At 49.6% G+C, this 24,356-nt stretch overlaps 8 protein-coding genes across 8 annotated transcripts; 4 read left to right on the top strand and 4 right to left on the bottom strand.

Annotated features, from left to right (window-relative positions):
- Nucleotides 1-765: 765 nt before the first annotated feature.
- Nucleotides 766-6,159, bottom strand: N7481_001978 (putative SNF2 family helicase/ATPase; the record flags this gene model as incomplete). The annotated part of the gene is made up of 5 exons (XM_057261197.1): nt 766-2,487; nt 2,537-3,224; nt 3,280-3,773; nt 3,837-5,439; nt 5,891-6,159. The coding sequence occupies 5 exons, from the start codon at nt 6,157-6,159 to the stop codon at nt 766-768; spliced, it is 4,776 nt and encodes a 1,591-aa protein (XP_057126129.1).
- Nucleotides 6,160-6,744: 585 nt separating this feature from the next.
- Nucleotides 6,745-8,351, top strand: N7481_001977 (glutathione synthase; the record flags this gene model as incomplete). Its single annotated transcript, XM_057261196.1, has 2 exons — nt 6,745-7,046; nt 7,109-8,351. 2 exons carry the CDS (start codon nt 6,745-6,747, stop codon nt 8,349-8,351), a joined length of 1,545 nt encoding a protein of 514 aa, XP_057126128.1.
- Nucleotides 8,352-9,852: 1,501 nt separating this feature from the next.
- On the top strand, nt 9,853-12,034 carry N7481_001976 (sugar porter family MFS transporter; the record flags this gene model as incomplete). The annotated part of the gene is made up of 6 exons (XM_057261195.1): nt 9,853-9,887; nt 9,948-9,971; nt 10,026-10,306; nt 10,361-10,505; nt 10,562-11,211; nt 11,274-12,034. 6 exons carry the CDS (start codon nt 9,853-9,855, stop codon nt 12,032-12,034), a joined length of 1,896 nt encoding a protein of 631 aa, XP_057126127.1.
- Nucleotides 12,035-13,662: 1,628 nt separating this feature from the next.
- N7481_001975 (DUF167 domain-containing protein) lies at nt 13,663-14,831 on the top strand (the record flags this gene model as incomplete). Its single annotated transcript, XM_057261194.1, has 3 exons — nt 13,663-13,875; nt 14,105-14,397; nt 14,459-14,831. The coding sequence occupies 3 exons, from the start codon at nt 13,663-13,665 to the stop codon at nt 14,829-14,831; spliced, it is 879 nt and encodes a 292-aa protein (XP_057126126.1).
- A 657-nt stretch (nt 14,832-15,488) lies between these two features.
- N7481_001974 (bestrophin family protein) lies at nt 15,489-17,272 on the bottom strand (the record flags this gene model as incomplete). Its single annotated transcript, XM_057261193.1, has 6 exons — nt 15,489-16,012; nt 16,069-16,418; nt 16,471-16,596; nt 16,652-16,736; nt 16,802-16,949; nt 17,018-17,272. 6 exons carry the CDS (start codon nt 17,270-17,272, stop codon nt 15,489-15,491), a joined length of 1,488 nt encoding a protein of 495 aa, XP_057126125.1.
- A 1,747-nt stretch (nt 17,273-19,019) lies between these two features.
- Nucleotides 19,020-20,726, bottom strand: ppt1 (protein serine/threonine phosphatase PPT1; the record flags this gene model as incomplete). The annotated part of the gene is made up of 4 exons (XM_057261192.1): nt 19,020-19,055; nt 19,115-20,281; nt 20,401-20,481; nt 20,577-20,726. The coding sequence occupies 4 exons, from the start codon at nt 20,724-20,726 to the stop codon at nt 19,020-19,022; spliced, it is 1,434 nt and encodes a 477-aa protein (XP_057126124.1).
- Nucleotides 20,727-21,040: 314 nt separating this feature from the next.
- spt4 (transcription elongation factor SPT4) lies at nt 21,041-21,611 on the top strand (the record flags this gene model as incomplete). Its single annotated transcript, XM_057261191.1, has 4 exons — nt 21,041-21,118; nt 21,191-21,388; nt 21,464-21,516; nt 21,578-21,611. The coding sequence occupies 4 exons, from the start codon at nt 21,041-21,043 to the stop codon at nt 21,609-21,611; spliced, it is 363 nt and encodes a 120-aa protein (XP_057126123.1).
- A 560-nt stretch (nt 21,612-22,171) lies between these two features.
- Nucleotides 22,172-23,753, bottom strand: gatA (4-aminobutyrate transaminase gatA; the record flags this gene model as incomplete). Its single annotated transcript, XM_057261190.1, has 2 exons — nt 22,172-23,417; nt 23,503-23,753. 2 exons carry the CDS (start codon nt 23,751-23,753, stop codon nt 22,172-22,174), a joined length of 1,497 nt encoding a protein of 498 aa, XP_057126122.1.
- Between the last annotated feature and the right edge of the window lie 603 nt (nt 23,754-24,356).

Genomic DNA, 24,356 nt, shown 5'->3' with positions numbered 1-24,356 from the left:
TTTTCTTTTCGCTTTCTCGATCAGGGTCATTGCGCTTCGACCATACCCCCGCCCGCCCATGACAGACCCCACGAGCCAGTGATTCTTCGTGCCAGATCAGGCGTATTCCGTACCCACAGGGGCTATTTTTGCGCGCACAGCGACGGCAGACAGGATGTGTTTCTAGGCGATTGTGATTTTAGTGAGGAGATTGGTTCAAAAGGTCGATGTGGAGATGCTAACCGTCACATTTTATCCTGCGCGCACGGCAGGTCCAGCATCCGGTACGAGCCCTTGAAATTGCGGCCATTTTGCATGTTGGCGGGATGTGAAATTGGGAGATTTCAACTTGTTCATTTCGCTGGGGTTGGGCGAGGCAGTCAAAGATAAGCGAATTTGCGGGGAAGATAAGCAGTGCCTGTATGGGATCCTTAGGAACCTTAAGGTAACCTTGGGAAGGTCCACTGAGAGTCCGCGGGGACCTACAGCTACCTTACCCTAGGTAACCTATTCTAGGGTTCTGGAATACTACATATGCCATGCTTTCAATAGTCATAATTCTAGAAGATCTGTATTCAACTAAGAATGCTAGAAGCAAATCATTGCGCGCCGATCGCAGGGGTTGGACAGCCAACCAAAACGCGACGGGGGTATCGATGGCGTGGGTATCATAATGTACACGACAATTAAAACAAACAAAACACTTTGCGGGCTTCCGCGAGGTAATCATGGTGTACAAGGCAATTAAAACAAAAAGACAAAACTGGTTGCGGACCGTGGAGCGCGTCACTGACCCAATACCGAGAGGTTTGGTGGTGGGGGTTCATACGCTTCGTCCTCACTCGTGTCCATGACCGCATCCCCGTCATCAGCGGGTTGGGCAACCGGGGATGCTGTTCCGCGAGGAGTAGACAGGTCAATAAGTTCGACCAAGTCCGCACTCCCGTCAGTTGTAGGGAACTGAGTCCCCGAAGGAGGTGCCAGGCGATTCGAATCCAGATGATCCGATTCCCGGGCTGGCTGGTTCTGCAGATGGCTTGCCTGCTGCAGAGGGTTCATGCTTGGCGTGTAATTTGTTGGCACTTGTGGAAATCCAGGATAGTTCGTGGAAGATGCAGAACTTGGGGTGTAAGGGGGCTGTGCAAAGCTCGGATTGGACTGCCCGTGATACGAAGGAGTCATTGCGGGTGATGAGTGCGACGTCACGCCCGTCATGGATTGACCGGCTCCGGAATGATACTGCATCCCTGGGGACAATGAGTGAGGAGAGTGGGGAATGAATGGACGTGACGCCAGGCCAGCTTGCACTCCAGGTATTCTATGAGTAGACGTTGGATGGAACGAGCCTGGGTTTTGTACCGCCGCCACAAAATCAGTCTGGCGCTGCTTGTAGATGTCCTGCTTTTGAGCCGCCTCGAATGCCCTTTGGGCCATCTCACGGGCCGTTTGGGCATCGTGTCTTCGCTTTTTTTCTGCTTCAAAAGCTTGTGGGTTGGAACGTTTCAGGCGCTCCATTTTAAGCTCATTGGCCACCCGAAGATTTTCTTCCTCGGTGAGACGATCATTTTCGTTATCTTGGATGTGGGATACGGAGACGTCCAGAATGATATCTCCGTACGGCCCTGCAAGAATCTCATCAAGAACTTTGTCTTTGCCTTTGATCCCAGTATGATCACTTTTATTCACCGGCTTCACCGGATGCAGAAGAATCGGTGAGTTTTTGGAGCTTTGGCGTACAACATTCTTCTTATCCACCACGCGAACTGCGAGTTGTCTTTTGAACACTGCTTTGTTGAAAATGTTTTCCTCAAATGTTCCGCCGGCCACAAATCGATAGACGAAGACTGTTTTGGTCTGGCCGAGTCGGTAAGCTCGTCCAACTGCCTGTTCTTCCCACATTGGGTTGAACAAAAAGTCGAAAATGACGACGCGATTAGCTCCAAACATGTTGAGGCCCACTCCGCCAGCCTTGGTGGATATTAAGAGAATCTGCTGATCAGAATCAGTGTTGAACCTTTTGGTGATAGCTTGGCGTTCAACCGCAGTAGTGTTGCCATAAATTCGTTGAAATTTCAGGCGACGTTCACTCAACATAAGGTTAATGAAGTTCATGGTCGGGAGACTTTGGGTGAAGATCAGAACTTTGTCTCCAATTTTGGTGGACTCGTCAATGATTTTGTTGAGTAAAGTGGCCCGATGCGATAGACTGGGGTCTTCAATTCGTGGTATGGACTCGAAAAGAGCATTTATCTTGGACAACAAGTCTCCTGGGAGTCCACTCTCCTTCATTGATTCAGGGAGAACAGACTCTTCGGTATCCTCGGGTTGTTTCGAGCGATCTTCAAGTTTCTCCAGGAACGGTTGGGGATGGTTACAGCAAAGCTGCAAAATAGCAAGCCAAGTGTACAGTTTGGAGTCAACGTCGTCCCCCACCTGAGCAGTAGATACGAAAGTGTTGTAAGCTGCTTCCTGTAGATCTGTGAGGGGAATCCGGATAACAAATTCGGTCTTGGGGGGGTAGATCCGATGAGATGACTGAAGTATCCGCTCGAAGAACCTTGGGTTTCAAAATTCCATTGAGAATCTTGAGGGCACAGAGACTCTCCCTCTGTTGTTGACGGGTACTGTCGATATAAGACCCGGACTGGATTGGTTCCAAAAACTTTGTCTTGAATGAAGCTGCATCTTCAAGATATCCTGGTGCAACCCACTCGACCATTTGGTAATACTCCCAAAGGTGGTTGGCCAATGGCGACCCTGTCATAGCGATGCGGCTCAAGGTCTTGAAGCGTGAAGTTACCTGTGAGATGGCAGACTTTTCATTTTTGAGCCTGTGGGCTTCGTCAGCGACGACAATATTCGGCCGAGACAAGAGAGCCTCCTTCGTAAACTCATGTTGTTCGTCAGAGAGACTGTTGCGGTTTGTCGGTCGGGTTGACTTGTTGAGTACGATTATGCGGAACAAATCGTAGCTGATTATCAGAACACCGCCCCTCTCATCCCAGGCCTTGATGATATGAAATCTTTCTTCGGCCTCCATGTTGTTTCCAGACATGATTTCCCAGATTGGGCCGAGATGGTGTCTTTTCGGGGTCCACAAGGCAAACTCTTCTGCCCAGTTCTGAACCACAGCAGAGGGACATAAAACCAGAGTCTGGGAGCGATGGAACTTCTCAGGGACTTGTTCACGGATCTGAGGGTCATCTGACGCCGCTGCATCGGCAATTGTGGTCAATAGGGATATCCTGTCCGCGAATTAGCTATGCCTGGAGATATGCAGTGGACGATAAAATTACTTACACCTGCATTGTTTTTCCAAGGCCCATCACATGGGCAAGGAGACAACCCTGGGGTTTTTTGGCCTCTATCAACTCACGCCACATGAATTGGATACCTGCAAGCTGATGTGGTTTCACGTGCTCTCCGATCTCCCTATGCAAGTAGATTGCAGGCTCTTTGAAGTTGACGGCTTGTTTTTCTGGGTCACTGTTACCGAGGCCTCGTTTTTCTCTTTCCTGCCTCATGGCCTCCTGTTTCTCCTGTCTCACTTGGGCTTCTCTTTGCATGTTGCTTGGTGTTCTCGGGGCATACTTGGTTTTGTTTTTGGCCTTCGCGTTTGATTTGGATCCAGTGACAAACGTTGCGAGAGATGCACTATGAGAGCCAGGAGAATATTTTGGGTTCTGCAAACCCCACAAATCGTGAGCGTTAAACAATTTGCTCAATCTTTCAACAAAGGTTGAAAACATGGATTGGGCTTCTTCCTTCTCTATTTGAGAGATCGTGTCTCTGACCTGTTGTTTATCAAGTCCAATGCGACTCAGACCTATACAGTGAAGCCAAGAGTGGTACAGTACCGCGAGACGCATGATACCTAGACTCTCATTCTCATCTTGATCAGGAAACCTTGCTCGGTCGTTTTGCATGTGCGTCAGAGCTTCATGAACTAGATCCATGAGCTGAGGAAGCATGAATTCATCCAGATACTTCCGAATCAGTTTTGGTTCATGCGCGCCCAGTCCAAGAATCGATTTAGCCAGTAATTGGACGCGGTCCTTTGAATCGGCAATTTTTTCGAAGTCCAATGATTTCACGATATCGAACAGCTCAAGATCATCCTCATCCACTCCAAGCATCATATCTTCAGGGATGCTAGAAAGTCCTTGGGGAAATTCATTGTCGCCACGGGAGGTTTTGTGCGAATTGTGAGAATGAAGTTCAGGAGGCAGTGGCATCGTCAATTTCACTCTAACGTTCCGCACTGGGGTGGATGGCGTGCTGTCAACCAGAAGATCTGAGACATCGGCATCTTGCGGAACAATTGAGTGCGTTGGGTTTAAGGGCGGCGTCTCAATTTGCATCTCATCGGGATCTGCGGCATCTGCGGCGCCTTCTACTGTCCCTGAGAGAGCTGGATTTGAAGGACTTGCGACTGACCTTGAGCCAGCGGCACTGGCCGGTATAGAAATGGATTCAGTCAAATCAACAGTATCAATGTCACCCCGTCGCAGAACCTCAGAAAATATCCCGGTGTCAGAGGTCATCTCGCCATCACTTTCATTGTCATAGATACGTCGCCTTTTTCGAGCAGGCTCAGTCGATGGGACTTGCTCATCCGCAGGTGGAGGCGAGTCCAAAGTAAACGGTAATCCCCTGTGAGGTTTGTCCACTAGGTCCTGCACAGGCTCATCCTCGGGGTCAACCTCAATAAAGTCACTTTCATCTTCTTCGGATTCAGACCCATCGGGTTCCGACTCCTCATAAGAACTTTCAAGGTCTGTATCCATTTCAGAGGCCAAGCTTTCATCATCTCTAACACCCAAATGCTCCTCTTTGGGTTTTGGCTTTGGGACTCTTGGTGGCGGTTCGGCACGAGGCGGGCAATTCTCAAGCTCTAGTATCTGGAGTATCCATTTATCCAGGCAGATATCAGCAATGGTGTGGTCAAGAGTGGCACATGACAGCAAGAAAAAGGCACGGTCTTTCGAGTCAACTTCCAAGAGCCCACCCTTGAGCTTTTCAAGGCGTTTCTGATAGAGATAAATTCTCTTTGTGAGATCGCTTTTGTCTTGCTCAAGTGATCCATTCATGTGTGAGCGGTTCCATAGTTTTGGAGCTTTTGGAAGTTCCTTTGGCAAGTGCTTTTCTTTCCAAAGGTCTTCTTTCTGTGCGACGTGCTGTGCGATTAATGCCATACATTCCTCGCGGGAAAGACTAGCCTTCTCAGCGGGAGTAGGTTTATTTGCATGCTCTTGTAATTCTTTGGCCTCGATTTGCATCTCCTCCCAAGTTTCCTCGTCAAACTGGCCCTCGGATCCAGAATCACCATAAAGAGGGAGCAGATCGGCGTCATCACCTTCCGGGGGTACCTTTGAAGCAAACTGTTGAGGAATGCTTCTTCTGTCGGAGTTTTTGAGTTCTGCGTTCTCGAGGATGCTCTTTCGCGAATCTGGTCCGGCTCTTTAGAGATCTCTGGTTCCGGATCATTATTCGGAGCTGCCCGCCGAGAAAATGATGGCTGGTATTCGACTGAATTGACCGGCCTCAACGGGGGAGTTTCGGTTGTTGGATGGTTGAGGGTCGAAATGGATGTATTTGTATTGTTCGAGTCAAAATGTCCCCCAAGCAACAGCGGGTTCTCCTTTGACGTTTCACTTTTCTCAAATGTACGCACCAATTGAGGAGCAATTCTGCGTTTCCCCTGCGGCGTCATCGATGGTCGCACACCAGCTCCAGAAAAGTTGATAGGGGGGGGACTTCTGGTGCAGGAGCGGCAGGAGCAACAGGAGTAGCAGGAGCAGCAGCAGAGCCTGGGGATTTGGAATGCAGAATCTGAGGTGAAAACGCAGATTGTGGAGAAAAAACACCATGTAATGAAGATTGGCGAGTTTTGGCTTGGTACTTCGCAGACCGGATTCGCAGCCACTCTATCGCCTTCATGATGCCGCATCGATGGCCCAAGGCCTTGACTCCGAAGTCATCTTTCAGGGAAATTTTGTCAACTTCCTCTAGCAGGACCTCTCCAGTAATGAAGTTTTCATGCAGTGCCGCTGCTAGGTCAGTTGGCTTTGGGAACGGGATGTTGGACCCCTCGGCCCATGGGCGAGACTCGGAATCACAGAGGAATTTAACGACTTCCTCAATATTCCAATCAACGGGATCTGAGTCCGTGAACTCCATAGTTGCTTCTTCAGGGGGCCTGGAGCGGAAGTTAGCTAGAGGCTCCTAGCTCAAGAAGGACTGGTCAAGGTTAACCTCACCAGTTGCTGGCCCCCGATAAGGACGTAAGTCTTGAGCTTAGTGTAGAAGCACTAGGTGAAGAGCCGACACGGAATTGGGAATGTGAATGGGAATCGGGCGGGAAGGTAGCTAGCGGGCTGACATTATTTAAGCGTCGAGCAAAAGGAAGGGGGGAAAGAACACACGCAGCTCGAGGAGGCGTGCATTCTAGCTCCAGAAAATAAAAGATCGTTGTTGCAAACGCAAAGGCAAACGCTGACGCGCAAGACAAATATTCTGCCTGGTGAATGAAGAGCTCATTGTTAGGGCGGTGTTGGCGGTGTGTAGTATTTAGGCGGTGTAGGCGGTGTAAGCCGGGTAAATCCCCTCCATCTGCATTTGTCATCGCGGGGAGTTCGCGGAAGTGGGCTTATTGCAATTCTATTCGATTTCGATATTTCTCTTTCCTTAATGTTTCTATACCATCCAGAGCTTGTTTCTATTCTAACAAACCGGACCGAAGCTTACTAGAGCTTTTCCAGCATCATGGGTGACTCAATTTATTCTACATATCCTCCTAACCTATCGCCGGTCCAACAAGAATACCTCGTTACCACAATCAAAAACTGGGCGATCCAGAATGGACTCGCTGTGCGACCCGCCCCAACCGCACTCCCAGATGGCGCTGATAATAACCGCGTCCTGGCTACAAATGCCCCGGTGACCCTTTTCCCAAGTCCTTTTCCGGCCGCCTGCTTTGAAGAGGCGACGGCTCTCCAAACAATCTATAACCAACTCTATGCCGCGATCACTTGCAACGAGGAGTGGCTAGGGAAGATCATTGAAGAGTAAGAATACAAGAAACAAACCCTTGATGTTCACTTAGCTAACCTCTTCCTCTATGACTCAGTCTTGTTGATGTAGACGACTTCGTGGCAAATCTTTGGAAAACACACCTAGAAGTAAAGAAGGAGGGATATGTCCAGGATCTTTCCTTGGGCCTCTTCCGATCCGACTACATGGCCCATGTCACTCCTGAAGGCCCACCGTCTCTGAAGCAGATCGAGTTTAACACAATTTCTTCTTCGTTTGGGGGATTGTCTGCCTTGGTGAGGTCGTTGCATGCGGAGCTCCTCACTTCCCCGCCGGGTTCTCCGATAAGTTACCCGCCTCATCCTCTGTTCGATTCCAACATACCACCGGAAAATACCGCTGTGGAGACCCTCTCGGGTGGACTGGCTGCTGCTCATACCGCTTACGGCCCCTCGAAGTCAACGCCGGCGCTTCCTTTGTGTGTTCTATTTGTGGTCCAAGAGGGGGAACGAAACATCTTTGACCAGCTGGCGCTCTCAAAACACCTTACGCATGTCCACAAGATTCCTGTCTTCCGCCTACCAAGTAATAGAATCATTGACGACACACTGATTCCAAGCTCAAATTCTTCTCGCCCATTAATCTATCGACCCCCACACTCGCCAGAAAATGCATTTGAAGTCACGACGGTCTATCTCCGAGCCTACTACGCACCGGACGAATACAAGTCCAGCCGTGATTGGGAAGCGCGCACTCACTTAGAGCGCTCTGCTGCGATCAAATGCCCGACGGTGTTGAACCAACTGTCTGGTTGCAAAAAGATTCAGCAAGTTCTTGCTGAGCCTACAGGACCAGACCACCTCACCAGCTTTATGGGCGGTATCGACCCCACCATCATTGCGAGGTTGCGACAAACATTTGCTCCTCAGTATGATCTATCTACTGAAGGCCAGGGGCGCAAACTCGCCCTCAATCCCGAGACGGCTATGAAGCATGTCCTCAAACCCCAACGGGAGGGTGGTGGAAATAATATTTACAAGGCCGAAATCCCCAATTTCTTGCGTTCCATTCCTGAGAAGGATTGGAAGGGGTGGGTTTTAATGGAATTGATCGATCCAGCCTCCAACGCTGAGAATGTCGCCCTGCGGAATGATGGAGAAGTTCTCCGTGGCAATGTTATCTCCGAGCTTGGTGTTTATGGCACTATCCTGTGGGAAACGAATGGCAAAGTTTTACACAACGATCAAGGAGGTTGGTTGTTGAGAACCAAAGGAAAGGAGGTCAATGAAGGCGGCGTGGCCGCTGGCTTTTCCAGCCTGGATAGCATACTACTCTACTAGTGCATTAGAAACAATAGAATAATATTTATAGTGAACATTCGAAAATTTAGGTTAGGGGACAGCGATCTATTAAAAATCTACCGGGCGTTCGGAGACAAAACGACCTTTCTGAGTCATAGTCCCATGATGAACAGTATTGTCCAGGCTAAGCCAGTTCTGGAGTAATGATAAATCCCTCGCCTTTGCTTGGTCCGCTGCTTCAAGTTCGTTTTGAGCATTAGCAGTATTAGGAATTTGTAGATCCGCCTTTCTGCTCTAGCAAAGGCTCTTCTTGGCAATGTCCCACCAGAATTTCTGGAGTGTTTAATTAAGTACCATACGGTAGCATCTAAATCCCATTGTATTGGAATATTCGCAGAATCTGTAGCGGTCAGTCGCATTCTTTACCTAGGACCCTTCATGAGGGTCCAAATTATTCATCAAGGCCACTCTTTTGAGAAATTTCCTGCAAGCTTAGCCTCTATTCTCGCCGTAGTGTTTATGTTTATGTTCAAGTTGCATATCCGTTACGGCGTATCACAAGGGATTTTTTACCGAGAGCTGACTATATCAAAGTACAATATCGTCAGCTGTAACTAGTGTATACTTTTAGAAACAATGATTTCCTTTTATCTAACTTCGTTGTACTGCATTACTAATATTTTCTTGAATTAAATTTTACGGCCAAAAGGCTTTTATTTTGTTAGACAGTGTCAGGTTCATACGCTCCACGAGACCCCAAAGTATGAATCCTGCGGCCTGAGTAAGCTTCTTTTTTTGTCATCAAGCATAGTATATCGTTGTTTGGGGACTCTTTTAGCTACGCTCATTGGATGGGTGTGCCGGCTTTCTCGTATTGTTCGCCCGCCCCGAACGCATACTCGATGCAGTGTCGAAGCCACCAACAGACGCCCCTACTTTTTAAGAGGCTGGGCAATATCTTGTTCAATACATTTCGGGCTTTTGATTGGTGTCATGTTCCCCGCCCTTCTAAATTGGCTATAATTTAAGCCACGCGCTAAGCCCGTCAGATGATCCTTTTGCGGGGCATAGTCCTGTAAGTTCGTCTTTCGTCTTTTTGTATAGAGCCTTGATGAATGGTGCAATACACCCTGGTCAAGTTCTACCAGTCTTATTTTATTGCTGACTGCAGTAGCTGAACATTAACGAAACAGCCACCGCGCTGAATTCAGCTCCCGGGAATCCGTCTGGAAATGAAAATCCTAGCATGTCTGATCGTTGCCTAGTAAATAGTACTAATACCTTCTGATGCTCCAGTAGAATCAAACGGCCATCGGTTGGCGGAATATACCGCTTGTGTTTCTGACTCGATTTCAAGTCTTCCCTTCCCAGCGCAGTCAGTCTCTTTCCTTTTTCCCCCACCTTCCTCTTTTCTTGCATTGGTTACCTGCCTTCTTTCACCTTTCTTGTCTTCACATCCACGACACAACCCACCAATACTCCCTCCGATCTTCGACGCTATTTCTGGTTCAGTCTACTGCAAAATACTGGGTCAGCTAGTATGACGTCTCAGGCCACCAAGGATGCCCTCGGTGGGTAAGTGACAAGCATGTTGTGACTTGGTGCGGTGATCTACTGACATGGCTGTCCACACAGCATGACCAACAACCTGACAGGAGAGTAAGTTATACCTGCATTCTTGAATTTTGAGCAAACTTTGATACCTAGTCTCAGGATTAAGAATCCCCTTGAAGGTTTGACTCGCGCGCAACTGATGGACGATGTCAAGAACTACGCAACACAACATGACCTGACTGCTCTCACTGAGGTCCTCCAGAAGGGTGCCCTCGCTGGTCAAACTCCGACTGAAATCGATTCTATCCCTGAACTTACCGAAGAAGACCGTGTGGTTCTCCGTGAAGAAGTCACTCGTCGTTGGAAGCAACCATGGGCCCTGTACTACACCATTATCCTGAACTCGATTGCTGCGGCCATCCAAGGGTGGGACCAAACTGGTACATATAAAGAACTAAATTTTAATTTGGAAGGAGGTGCTAATAATATTTTAGGCTCCAACGGTGCAAATTTGACCTTTGATCGTGTTTTCGGTATCCCAAACGATAGCCCATATTGCCCTGATAAGGCGACTTGTGACCGCAACCAATGGATCGTTGGATTTATCAATGCCACGCCTTACATCACCATTGCTTTATTGTGAGAAAAGCCAATCAGACTTTATGATTATCTTGGCTGATATATTTTGACATTAGTGCTGGCTGGTTATCCGATCCCCTCAATCACTTGATCGGTCGCAAAGGCACCATCTTCATTGCAGCAATTTTCAGCCTATGTGCTCCCATCGGATCCGCCTTTACACAGCACTGGGGTCAACTTGTTGCTTGCCGAGTGCTCCTGGGTATCGGAATGGGGCTCAAGGAAGTCACGGTCCCCGTTTATTCTGCAGAGAATGCACCGACCAGCATTCGAGGCGGGTTGTGCATGTCGTGGCAACTATGGACTGCTTTCGGTATCTTTCTTGGTACATGCGCAAATTTGATTGTTGCAAATACCGGGGATATATCGTGGCGGCTGCAGCTCGGGTCTGCTTTCATTCCCGCGGTGCCACTTATTCTTGGAATCTGGTGGTGTCCCGAATCCCCTCGCTGGCTGATGACCAAGGGACGGCACAATCAGGCCTATGCTTCTCTGCTTCGCCTGCGAAACAGCCCTCTTCAAGCTGCTCGGGATCTCTACATGATACATGCGACACTTGAAACTGAGAGGGAAATGCTGCACCAATCAGGTTTCTCGAAGCAGGACAATATGTTCGTTCGGTTCATGGAGCTCTTCACAGTTCCACGGCTGCGTCGTGCCACTCAGGCTTCAGGGATTGTCATGATAGCTCAGCAAATGTGTGGAAGTAAGTACAACATACATTTTATCAAACCTCATATCAACTACTCTAACCTACATTAACGATAGTCAACATTATCTCCTTCTATTCCTCAACCATTTTCAGTCTTGCCGGAGCAAATAATATCCATGCTCTCCTCGCTTCTTGGGGATTCGGCCTCATCAACTTTATTTTCGCATGGCCTGCAGTGTGGACGATTGATACCTTCGGCAGACGTGGCCTCCTGCTCTTCACTTTTCCAAATATGTGCTGGACATTACTTGCTGCTGGTTTCTGCTACTGGATTCCTAGCAGCAGTAATGCCCATCTGGGGATGATTGCATTCTTCATCTATATTTTCGATGGGTTTTATTCTCCAGGAGAGGGGCCCGTCCCATTCACCTACTCCGCCGAGGTATTTCCTCTTTCACATCGTGAAATAGGCATGGCTTGGGCAGTGGCTACCAACAATTTTTGGGCTGCAGCACTTTCGTTGACATTCCCTTACATGCTACGAGCATTAACCCCACAGGGCGCCTTTGGCTTCTATGCCGCGTTGAATATTGTAGCGCTGGTGCTGATCTTCCTATTCATGCCGGAGACTAAGCAACGCTCTTTGGAGGAGTTGGATTATGTTTTTGGCGTTCCAACTCGAACTCATGCCAAATACCAGCTGACCCAAGTCCTCCCCTGGTGGATCAGAACTTACATCCTCCGACGCAAGAATCTCGTATGCCCTTCGCTGTACCGGTATGGTGGCAAGGCAGCTATGGCTCAGCCTGGTGATTTCCAGGAATCCTCTGAGATCCACGAGGTCACTACTGACAAGGAAATCGCTAAGGATGTGTGATTTCATGTGACATGGTCAGGTGCTGTTATGGTTGTTAACAGCTAATTTCCAATCGTAGCCAGTCAGCTAGCTACAGGCATAGGCAATCTCAATCGATTTAATCACAACTTGGAAGCCATTTTGGCCATCGGCATCTCCAGTCGGAAAACTTCCTTTGTGGGCGTAGCCAACTTTGAAAATACTCCGTTATTAGTTATTAGTTAGCACTACTAGAAGTAGTATGTACTCCGTACTGTGGTATGCATTTACCCACAACCTCTGAATGACCTTCTTTTGTCGTCCATCATAGTACGAGTATGTGATTAAACCAACCGGGCGGTGAACTACTAGCATGGTGATAGACCCTATTCCTACCCAATGCGGATACCCCCCCCCCCCAAACAAAGTAACGAAAAGAAGCCAAAAGGAACAACCACACTAAAACTAGAGCAGCATTTGAATTCAATATTACACCGTGAAAAATCTATAGAATGTCCTTTCTGCTAGGCAAGCCACGGCACAGCCAGTGGTGCCTGCACACACTTGGAATCTGGTTTATGCCAGAAAGCGCCCAAATTAAATCGCGAAACCATTTTTCAAATTATCCGACGCTATGATACCGCCGGACACATCGCGAATAAACAAATTGAATGGCACAGCGGAGCACGAGGTACGTACGCCGTCACCAACAATGCCTATAATGGATCCTCTTGGGAGTGCTATCGATGCCACAAGCAATTTGCGGGGTCGAGAGGCTTGATCCAACATTTGAACTCTCCAGTCCATCGGCAGAAGGTCTATCACTGCCCTAATCGCCAGGAATGTAGTAGAGAGTTTGTTGCATTGGCGGCCTTGTTCGGACACCTTGAGAGTGAGACGTGTCAATTTATGCGTTTTGAAAGCGTTCAGAAAAATTTCCATGGGGTTGTTTCAGGCCAAAAGCTTCTTCAGCGGGAGGAGTCTCCTCCGCGTCGAGCCTTCGTTATGGGTAGCTCACTTCGTTTTCAACCATATTAATTGGTTACTATGGAGATCATATCGTTTCTTTGATAATCCGAGGCCCAAATTTAGGAGCCCTCCAGTTCTATCCATAATAATAATTTGATAAACCCGGCGAAAATCTTGCCGAATCGCTTTTGAGGATGAGATAAACTCTACTAGTAATCTAATTCGGATAGTGCCTACTTGTATTGGGATACAAATAACCCTAATCAATCCGCTTCCCATCCTTGAAAGCACCTTAAGACTCTCGACCTTTCTTGGGTTATAATATGGCTCTTGGCTTCATGTCATCTCTAGACTGCCAAGTGATTGCGAAAAGGGCAGGCAGTGCCACCATTCAATTCAGTGGTTGAATATAGTAGACCATGGGCAGAATATAGGTACTGCCTTGTTGTTATTGTTTTCTGTTTCTCCCTAGTATCTGTTACATCAAATAAATCATACAGAAATGGATCATTGAGATTTCCAGAACATGAATACTACAGTATTTCGGCAGGATTGAGCCAGTTGGTAGAAAATTCCCCGTTCGAAAAACCAAGTAAATCACGCGGTTCCAAGTTGCGGGGAGTACTTCGGTTACTTGCAGAGCTTCTCCCGTATCGACCTTCTTCTACTCCGTACACCACTTCACTTCCCAGCCATCAATCATGAATCGACCGGCACTACTTCGCTTGCTTGCCCATAAATCTAAAGCCTCACTCGAACTATATGACCTCCACATTTCCTGCTATGTCAAACCCAATGCCGCCGCAAACCGCGCGGGTGTGACCAAGGTGGGGACAGACCGGGTTGATGTTTCCGTGGCGGTAGCTCCGCGTGAGAATGCTGCCAATGCTGCTGTTTCGGAGATCATAGCTGAGGTATGTTTGAGTGATTCAAAAAATAATACCAGTGACTGCATGTATCTTTCCAACTCACCAGTCGTTTTTGTGGTGAAAAGGTGTTCCAAGTGCCAAAATCCAATGTCACGGTGACCCGTGGGGCCAAAGCAAGAGAGAAAACGTTATCCATTACAGAATTGGAGATTAAACACGGTTCGGAAGAAGCATTCATGAAACAAGCGACACAAAAGCTCATCGATTCCGTAAGGAAGCCAGATTCGAGATACTAAACGCCGTCTACGAGTATACTTCACGACTCCGTGGGCTGCGTGAATCCCGTGACATCCAAATCCACTTTTCTGCCGCGACGATAGCACTCGGTCTGCAGTTTGCGCACCTCAACACTCGACCAGCCAAGAGAATTATAACCAGCCAAAGCATGGAGATGACGACAGAGCTTTCTTCCTCGGCACCCCTCAAGCGGAAAGCCGAAGGGACAAGCTCAAACACAATTCACTTCACCTCGCGCAATCCGCCCTGGACCTACCTCAAGCTTCAACTGTGAGCAACGCCTACGAACGACTTCTCTAAAAAGCTTAATGGACTAATTCCGCGCAATCAGTATTCCCCAGCCAGATTCCTCCTCTCCACAGCCCCTCGATGCTCTCTCTGCACGCACCTACCTCTCCTCCGCCTTGTCGCAATTCCTCGGAGTCACGGGAACCGCGATTCCAGTCGATATTCTAAAGGTTGAGAACAAGGCGACAACGAGCAACGCCGATCAAAGCACATCCTACTCTACCATCGGAAGCAAATACGACTGTGCCTGGGTACGCGTACCACGTGAAGACTCGGCAGCCGTCGTGGCAGCCCTCAGCTCATGGATTGGCGGTGGAAGCGGCAATGGTGCTAATGTCGCATGGAGAGTTTGTGCAAAGGGGAATTATCTGGGTGCCCTGGTTTCAGGATCCGGGGCAGACTTATTCGTTCCGTGATTCAGGCGTGTCCATCTGGCTCTTCTTCTCACTACATCTGAGGGCGCGACATCAGAAACCCCTAGCTTCAAAGGTGCTATCCCTTACCCACGGATTAGACCTGGTCTCACAAGCAAGTCCCACTGCGACTGCCATTGTGGGTATTCTGTCACTTTGTCGGTGTTGCATATGACGACACACTCCTATCTAGGATTTTGGGCAAACGAAGACACCATTCGTCGATATGTACTACACCATTCCGATGGCTAAAAGGTTGCCGGGCATGGGAAGGAATATCTTGTCGACTATTTGCGATCTTTCTCGATCTCATCAAGGTTGAAAGCTCGGGGATCTTCGACGGGGTAAACTCCGCCCTGCATATCAGACTACCGCTCTATGGTTGATAGGAAAATTAAATGATTGATGACACGAGACAAATGCAAATTCCAATAATATCAGTCTAATAGCAAAATATCAAATTTTTTCTGGACATCGTGTATCACTGCTGCCCTGGTTAAACGCCGTAACTCTCTCGCTGGTGAACATAAGTTCCCAAGATCAATTTGGTTCCGCTTAATCGATGCACAACTTCCTCCGTCTGTCCGTCTATCTGTCCCCCTCCATATAGCTCAAAGTGGTTTATACAATTCTGCCGGGCTGTGTCTTTTCGTGCTCCGGTCAAACAGACTGTTTTGTCCGGGTGCTGATGCTAGCCACCATAGTCGAGGCATCCGATCCAAGGGCAGTCGGGCTGGCGATGACCTTTGCTCGGAGGGCTCCGCGAATATCTTCGACGGTTCGATCCTTCCACTCGTCGTAGCCATTCTGGCTGAGAGGGAAGAGAACCAGATTGTCGGCGCGCGTCATGAAATCTTCCACATCGGGTCGGGGGGTAGCGGTGATGACGTCCAGCTCGATGGCAATCTGTCGGCAGTATGTTTCCAAGGGAAGATCGTTAACATCTTGACCGAAAGGGTTCTCGATCTCGCTTCCAATGGTCGCCAAGCCGAGAATGATGTATGCGGCGACCATTGAAGCTGGGATAGTAACCCAATTAAGGGCTCCATAGAGCTGGAAGGGGAGGACTAGAACGTAAATCCAGGAGATCTGTGCAATTGCGATGCTGTAAGCGCTTGGCAGTGGGGTGTCGAGCACTCGCTCCGTGCCGGTAAGCACCTCGTTAAGCACGGCCAACATGGTGACTATCGATTGGTTAGAAATTTGTCCAATTTTATGGCGGGGGATTGTGTTATCTTACCAGCTTGACCCTGGTGCAGAGTAGACACCAGGGTTCCATTAGCCACAATAGAATCGATATAAGTAGACAGGTGGTTGAGGATCTCGAGGGGAAGGTGCCCGATGGGCTTTTTGGAACGCTTGATCAGTTTGCGAGGGTTAGACTCGGCAAATGAAACTCCCAGGTACTCTCCTGTAGATTTCCATATAGTCTTAACTCGGGGATTCACAACGGTGCGGTCATGAGCATCGCGAGCGAATGTATCGAGGTGGCCAGCAAGCCCGGCCAGGTCCTCGTAAGCGATATCAGGCTCAAAACGGAGCTTGTGTTTCAAAGCGACGGCGAAGGAAAGAATAAGATTCATGGCGGAGCTTAAGGAGATTTGTTAGCTGAAATCCCACCTAGATTCTTCGGATCACCTACAGTTTTCTCAAAAGGTCCTCCTTGCCTAATTCACCTTCCCGCTCACCGGTATTGATCCAGATGGTACGGGCAAGGTTGCGTGAGGTTTGTATAAGTTGGGACCAGTACTTGCGTCCATCGGCCCATCTAGACTGGCGTTAATTCTTCGAATATTCGGAAAAATCGGAGAGGGAGTTCGAACCTTTCATAGGCAGTAGAACTGCGGAAGGACAATGCCAAACCCACCACGAAACCCAGCACGGTGAGTAGGATATTGTCAATGCTTACTGTATGACGCAGGTACAGGGATTAGGCTTTTGCGGCTTTGTTATGTTTCCGAGGAGAAACTCACTGTCATGAACAAATTTCGAAATGCAAGTGATGGCAGTTGACCAGCCTGCCACCCATAACATGGGTAGAATCATCTTCGGAGTGACACTTCCATGCATACGCATAAACATCGGCCATTTGGAGTGTTTGTCCATATTACGGGGACCATGCTGTAGCCAATTAGCACAAGTAAGCAAGAAATATTGTAACCCTAGCTACTATTGACAGGTCCACGTACGAAGTAACGGTCCAACTCGCTCGAGTCCTGTCTGTCCAGGTGAAATTGACTGTCTCGCGAGGTCGCCAGGTGCTCCATAAATGTCGGTCGCGGGGTGAGCCTTTCAGCGGAGTCCTGCTCCTTCAGGCCATGAGGTTGGCTTTGGGTGTGGTGGTCGCCATGGGCTCGTACATCGGCTGGCACGGGGGCAGCGGTGTGATCGCCCGAGGCTACTGGGGCTGCATCGTGGGCTGGTGCAGAATGCCCGTCGGTCATCTTGAATGAAGCAAAATAGAAATTTGAAAAAAAATAGTAAGAGAAAGAAAAAGCGAAGGTTCTCAAGGATGGGTTGGTTTGAAACGAAAGTATGTTGCAAAAGTGAAGGTGTTGAAGAAGCAGATCAAATCAAGAACAGAAGCGAAGGACAACGAGATGATAGCAGGAGAAAAAACGAAAACGCGGAGAAAAAAAAGAAAAGGGAGAATTTCTGAAACAAAGAGCTTGCAGAAAGGGTGGCGGTTTCATCGCGATCTAGACCTGACGCGCTGTCATAAAGGTGGGTCTCTTTAGGGTACCACCATCGAGCACTGCCACGTAGGGGGGGGGAGTGGAAGTTAATTATAGACAACGATATTCTCCGACTGGCAAGGACAGGCATTGTAGATACATGTTCCATTGAGGACTATAAAACCCGGATTCAGCATGTACAGTAGTAGTAGTACGACTGTCCGTCGTGTACTCCGAAGTAGTGAAACTTTCTCGACATCCATGGATGATGAGTATACTAGTACAAGTATACTTCGGGTGGTCCCGCATGATCCAGCTTACGCCCCTTTTTCCCCTTTCTCCAGCTCCACCGTATTTTCTGACGAATGTGCTGTCCGTACCTAGGGCCCGGGAGAAGCTGATTGGAACTGGTACAAAACGCCAACGCAACGAATCCTAGTCCAGACCTTCAAACTGCTTCGCTCCCGCCAATGGGAGCAACACGCCCGGCACCAACGACTTTCTAAAAACGCCGCATTCGGAGTGGCCGCGTAGTGAGGGATCAGTGTCTTTTCAGGTACGTCTGAATGGATAGGTAAATGTCTAGTAGGCCAAATTTAATGGACATGGTCACAATAGTTGGAACGATATAATGCTCGCTCCTCTCTCCGGTTCAACAGGAGGCAAGTACTCGTAGCAGATCATGGCTAGCTGACTGAATGCCCATACATTACTCCGTACTCCGTATATCTACTAACTTCTCCACCACTGTTTCGGTAGTCAATTGGACAGACGCAAATTCTGAGAAGCTACCAGCCCACATTCCGAGAAAGGAAGCCCCGGGGTCCCCACAAAACAATTGTATTGACCCATAAAGACAGGAGATCGTTGTTAATATGGGTAAGTACACAAAAGTAAGACAATTGACGGTCCCAAAGGGGTTTTTAGGCGCTTCAATTCCACTTGCAGTGCTGGAAGCGGGTCAATCCAGACAAATTGCCGCCAGAAAGTGCATATGCAGTGCGAGATCGCTTCAACGCATTCCTATCGCCAGGCGCCCAGCCAGTCTTTCGGCAGTTGAACTCAAGCATGGCTTTCTTCGTGGAGGGTCTAATTCTAGCCAATTGTTTCACCGACATAGCACCGGGTATCGGACCGAGATCCGGACAAATATGGCAAGACCACGCTCACGCTGCTCGGGGCTCGAAGGGGGAGAGATCTACTATCAGATCAGACTAGCTAGTTCCGGGAAGCGACAGGTTCTAGGGTCCCTCTGGTAGTGGTCTTAATTTCTATTTAGATGGATGAACTAAAAAAGATATAGTAAACCCTTGAAACCACTTTATAGTCTTCCTATCTGCTAGTTATTCGACATCTACAAAATCCAGACGTGAGCCATAACACAGGAAACGGTCATCAACGACAAAACAAACTGGGATGAGGCTCTGGGCATCGAATTCTTCTCTTCGTAAATTCATGCATATGACTTCTAGCTCTTTTGAAAAACAACGCCCGCGCTTGCAAATCATTGGTTTCATCACATTTGCGACAGAATCGAGTTCTGCGCGTAGGCCTGTTATGGTTGTTAGCTCGTGTTCAATGTCACAGGCATTAGGCAATAGATAGACTTACCATCGGCTTGATGTCCGGGTGCGGTACTGCCTCGAACACCTCATATGCAAGCTTAAGCTCGGGTCCGATGTTAATATAAGCACCCTTGTTCTCCGTTGAGTCGCAGTATCTGGGCGCAGAGAAGACGGTGATACAGCGGCCGTCGTGCTCGACTTCGTAGCCATCCATGCGCACCTCGTGCGAACGGATGATAGCCTCCAGACCGTTATTCTCACAGAAACGCTTGGTGATGTCGGGGCCGAATTGCAGGCCGACACCGCGCTTGCTGGGTCCACGGCCCGGCTGGGTTTGCGGGTCCGTCCAGAGCATCTCCATCATCAGACCCTGTTGGCCGGGTTGCCGTTGGTTGTGACGGTTAAGTTTGCGAATATCATTAAGGGTAATCTTGTCGTCGGAGAAGAGACCACCGTGGAGGACCAGGTATTTCTCGCCAATTAGGGTGGCCAGCGGCAGAGCGGAGAAGGATTCAGAGAAGACCTTGAACACCCGTTCGTTATACTTAGCCTTACACTCACCCTCGAATCCGTAAACCTTGTTCATATCGTCGGTCTCGTGGTTTCCGCGGTTCAAGAACAGACCGTTGGGGCGCAGCCACTTGTATGCGTAGAGAAGCAGGGCAATCTCGCAGGACCATGAGCCACGGTCAACGAAGTCACCGTTGAAGAGGTAGGCGTGGGTGTCGGAGGGGGCACCGTTTCGGCGGAAGATCTCCAGCAGATCGAAGTATTGACCGTGGGTATCACCACAGACGGTCAGCTTCTTGCCTGCTTCGACACCAACCTCGACCATCGTCGGCTCGTTGTAAACCAGCTCCTTGACAGCCTTGACAATCTGGAAGACGTATTTGCGGTGGATCTTCTGGCCGTTCTTGAAGCGCTCGATCATATCATCAATAAATTCCTGGGTCATTTCCTCGCCCAGGTGCACACCATCATAAGCATCCTCAACCTTGATCGCATCGATATCCAGGCCCTCGAACGCGGAGGGCGGGTCGGAAACCTCAATGGCCTTCTCGAATTCCAAGCGGCGGACGAGCTTCTCGCAGTCCGCTTGCTTTAGCTTCGCATTTTGGTTATTAGGTTCACGTTTGACAACGGCCTTGAAATCCTTCAAAGCAGCCTTATAGTTCAAAGTGGCAGTGTTGGCGAGGGCACGTCTCCAATAGGCCTAGGACAATCCAATATGTTAGCAAAAATGAAAGACATATTTTCATTTTCACCTCCGCGGTTCATTGTGCCGGGTTCCCGCCCTTGAAAGATAGGGCTGTGTTCGTAAGGGTCACTAACCTTGACGTAGTTCGGGTCCAATTCCAAAGCGCTGGTAGCATCGGCAATGGCGAATCCAAAGGCTTCGACTTTGATTTGAGCCTGCCAAGAAAAGAAGCAAAGCGGTGTTAGCGGTAGTGCCCCGAAACTTGCGAATGCGATTCGCTACGGAGGGAGGCGGATTAGGGCGGGCGTACCTGGGCACGGTTGCAGAAGATGGCCGGTTCCTTGTCGTACTTCTCAATGGCTTGGGTGTAGAAGTCCAGAGCAGTGGGCCAGTCGTGGGCCACAACAGCCTTGTTGCCTTGCAGCTTGAGCGCGTTGGCTGCTTCTTTGTCGGAAGCCATTGCGGAGGGAAAGAGGGGCACGAGACAACCGATCGGGGAAGTTTTCGAAGAGGAAGGGGGGGATTAAAGAGGAAGAGGAATGGTAGGTGACAGTATTCCGGTCGAATATGTGAGGAGAAGAGTTAAGGAGAGTCAGGAAGCTCGAGTCCTGTGAGAGTGAAAGGGGATCCCAGGGCAAAAAGTGATTCCCTTCTCACACTCTTTTTTTCCCCGATGGCCAACGGGCTTGGCACGTAGAACCCGTCAGAACCATCTGCGGCCCCGTTCCCTTTCAACCTCCTCACTTGACTTCACGCCACATCACCTCCCTCACAATGTCATTTTTCACTCCTTCGAACCAGCAGCGCTCATTGCGCGCCTGCATGGTCTGCTCCGTCGTCCAGGCACACACCGTGAGTGCTCTCCCTCGGCTTCCCCGTCATTCCATTCCCAACCCCAGTACCACTGACGATTGGTACTGCTAGAAATTCATGCGTGACGGCTGCCCCAACTGCGAAAATACCCTTCAGCTCCGCGGAAACACCGACGCTATTCAAGAATGTACCTCGCAGGTCTTTGAGGGCTTGATCGCTGTGCGCGACCCGACCGCCAGCTGGGTTGCGCGTTGGCAACGTTTAGATAACTACGTTGCGGGGACATACGCCACGAAAGTGACAGGATCGGTAGGGGTTTCTTCTTGGTTTTTGTTATGTTATATTGCTAGGAGCTTGCTTGCTAATTATTTCGGTTATTTGCAGCTTCCCGATTACATCATTGGTAGCTTGGAGGACGCTGGCATCAAATACGTTCCGTGCGTGGCTTTCCACAATAAACCCCGGTACACTTCAATGCTAATATTCTTATCTTTTCAGGAGAGACGGAAGTACCGGTGAGGAGGAGGCTTGAAACGGCCATTCTTCTCTTTACCGCCAGCAGTCACCCCGCGACTCCGCCAACTAATAGCGAACGCCAATCACCTATCCTACCTCATATACCAGACATGGACGGAAATCGCTAGGAATCGGGATCGGAATCGGAATCGCTGGTGACCAAGGTGGATCTTTCAGGAGTTATCGGTTGGAAGCATTGCATTTATGTCCATTTTAGCATTCGGTATTCGGGATTACCCTAATCAAGCAGGAGTTTTGATTACTATGCAGGTTTTCAGAGAAAAAAAGAGTTACTTGGAAGTTGGAGGTTTTTTTTGGTTTCAATTGCCACATCTCAAGTGTGGAAGTTTCATTCAATCGACAAATAGGCGTTTGAAATGTCTATGAATGTATAGCGCCGATTTTGGATGGCATCACTCGTAGCAAAAAAAAATGTAAATAGAGAAATGGAATTCCCAACCCGGGATCCTCGACTGATCAGACAAATAAAAGAAATAGATAATCGCTCATTAAACCAATTTTAGAAAGGAAAAGTAGCCCCAGGGCTGCCTGGTGGTCTCATGATAGTGTCCGAACTTAGAGGAGCTTGATGATCTTCTCAATGCTCTCCAGCAGGATATCAGCGTGGTGCTGCTGGAAGACCAGCATGGGGCGCAGGCGAATAGCCTGGGCACCGCTGCCACCAATGTTGACACCAACAGACTTGGCCTTGGCGAGGAACTCGTCACGCTTGGGGGTATCCCAGGCAATGAAGGTACCCTGGCCCTGACCACGCAGGTTCTGGAAGTGGGCGGGGTACTTCTGGGCCAGGCGGTCGAGACCAGCGTACAGGTAGTCACCAGTGACACGGGTGTTCTCGACGAGGCCGAGACGCTCAACCTCCTCGATGATACCGCGGAAGATCAGAGCACGGGATGGGTCACCCATCCAGGTGTTGAACTGACGGTAAGGCTTGTTGGGGCGCAGAGCAGGGTTGCCAAAGTAGTAACCGGCAGTCTGGGCCTTCTTGGAGAAGGTGACCATGTCGGGGGGAGAGGACAGGTTCCAGTGGTCGTGAGCCCAGAACTTACCGGTGGCACCGACACCAGTCTGGACCTCATCGACGATGAAGAGAACGTTGGTGCGCTTGGTGATGTCACGCAGGCCCTGGAAGAAAGCGGGCGAGGCGTGGTTGTCACCACCCTCGGACTGGATGGGCTCAACCATGACAGCAGCGACGGGGTTGTGGTACTCCTTGATGAGGCGCTCAACCTCCTCGAGGCAACGCTTCTCCTCGGCAGCGTTCTCCTGGACGTGCTCCTCGAGAGGGTACTTCAGGGTGGGGAAGGTGGCCTGGGGCCAGTCGAAGGCGGGGATATCCAGCTTGTGGATGGCCTTGGAGCGGGTGGTGGACAGGGATCCGAAGAGACGGCCGTGGAAGGCAGACTTGAAGGACAGGATGGAGAGCTGGGGAGAACCGGGGCCCTGGTTGTTCATGGTGGAAAGGAGCTCCTCCTCGGTGAACTCGACGTCGGGACCACCACGCTGGAGCTGACGGTAGTACATGAAAGCAGCCTTGTAGGCAGTCTCGTTGGCATCGGAACCAGCCATGGCGGTGAAGACCTGGTTCAGACCCTTGGGGGCAGCCTTGAGAATACCGGTGCGCAGGATCTGGGACCAGTCGGCAGAGGGGAAGTTACCCAGAGCAGGACGGTTGATCAATGAGGTGATCATCTCATCGGACTGGGCAACCTGCTTGAGGTGGGGGTTGTTGTAACCAACGGGGATAGAGGCGATCTGAGCATAGACATCAAGCAGCTTGTTGCCATCGAGATCGGCGATGCTGGAATAAGGGTCAGCTCAATGCTCGCTACTCAATTCCTCCTCGAAATGTGTGTGAGGGGATGGTGCGGGGAGGTGTATCATACTAGTTACCAATGGACTGCTGGTAGTCGGTGAGCATGTTCAAGCTGCGGACATCAAAGACCTCGTCGAGCTCGGCCGCGGCGGCCTTGTTCTTAGGGCCAGGGATTGCGGTCTTGAGCGAAGGAGCAGTGGGCTCATTGGGGAAGAAAGGCTTCTCAGCGGCTTGAAGGCGAGCGGTGGTGGAGAGGGCGCGAGCAGCGGGCACGCGGGCCACGGTGCGCAGCTTGGGGCTGCAGCGGAGGATAGAGGCCATTGTGTGAATTAACCAGATATATGGGGAGAAAGAAAAGATTTAACGCGGGGCAGTCGAGATTTATAGATCAAGGAGGTCTCGGAGAGACTGAGAGCTTTCCAAGCTGCGTCTTTCCCCCGCGTTGATATGCGATGTAATGGCTGATTGGTGTTCGGCGGCGCGGACCAATCATATTACAAGGATGGACTGAGAATCGCCGAGACCAGCCCGAATTGGTGAGGTTGACCCACCTTCCGCTTGGAGTAGGTCTACGCTTTTCGCCTTTAATGTTAGTAACAGCTTTAGCAAAGACCTGGGGAGAGGCACGATGAGCCCCAATGCCCCATTTTCTCCCATCGACTCCCTAAAATGGCGGTGTTGGCTCCAATTTTCGACTCACGTGGCCATTTGCCCGTGGGCCTTGTCCCTGTCAGGGCCGCCGATGTCATTGCAGATAAGCTCGGTCTTGGCAGGGTGATCACCTGGGCATTAAAGTTGTTATCGGGGATGCTGCAAGGGATTCAAGTTCAACTTCCAAGTCTAGGACTACAGTATGGTGTTTCTTCCTACAGATTAATGGCATTGAATTCAAAGTTGGCCCATCAGTATTAAGGGCTAGTACTA

The sequence above is a fragment of the Penicillium waksmanii genome (genome assembly GCF_028829765.1).
Source record: "Penicillium waksmanii strain IBT 27052 chromosome Unknown utg000002l:1.0-3326099.0:1.0-3328782.0, whole genome shotgun sequence".
NCBI lineage: Eukaryota > Fungi > Ascomycota > Eurotiomycetes > Eurotiales > Aspergillaceae > Penicillium > Penicillium waksmanii.
This window is presented reverse-complemented; position numbering and strand designations above follow the sequence as displayed.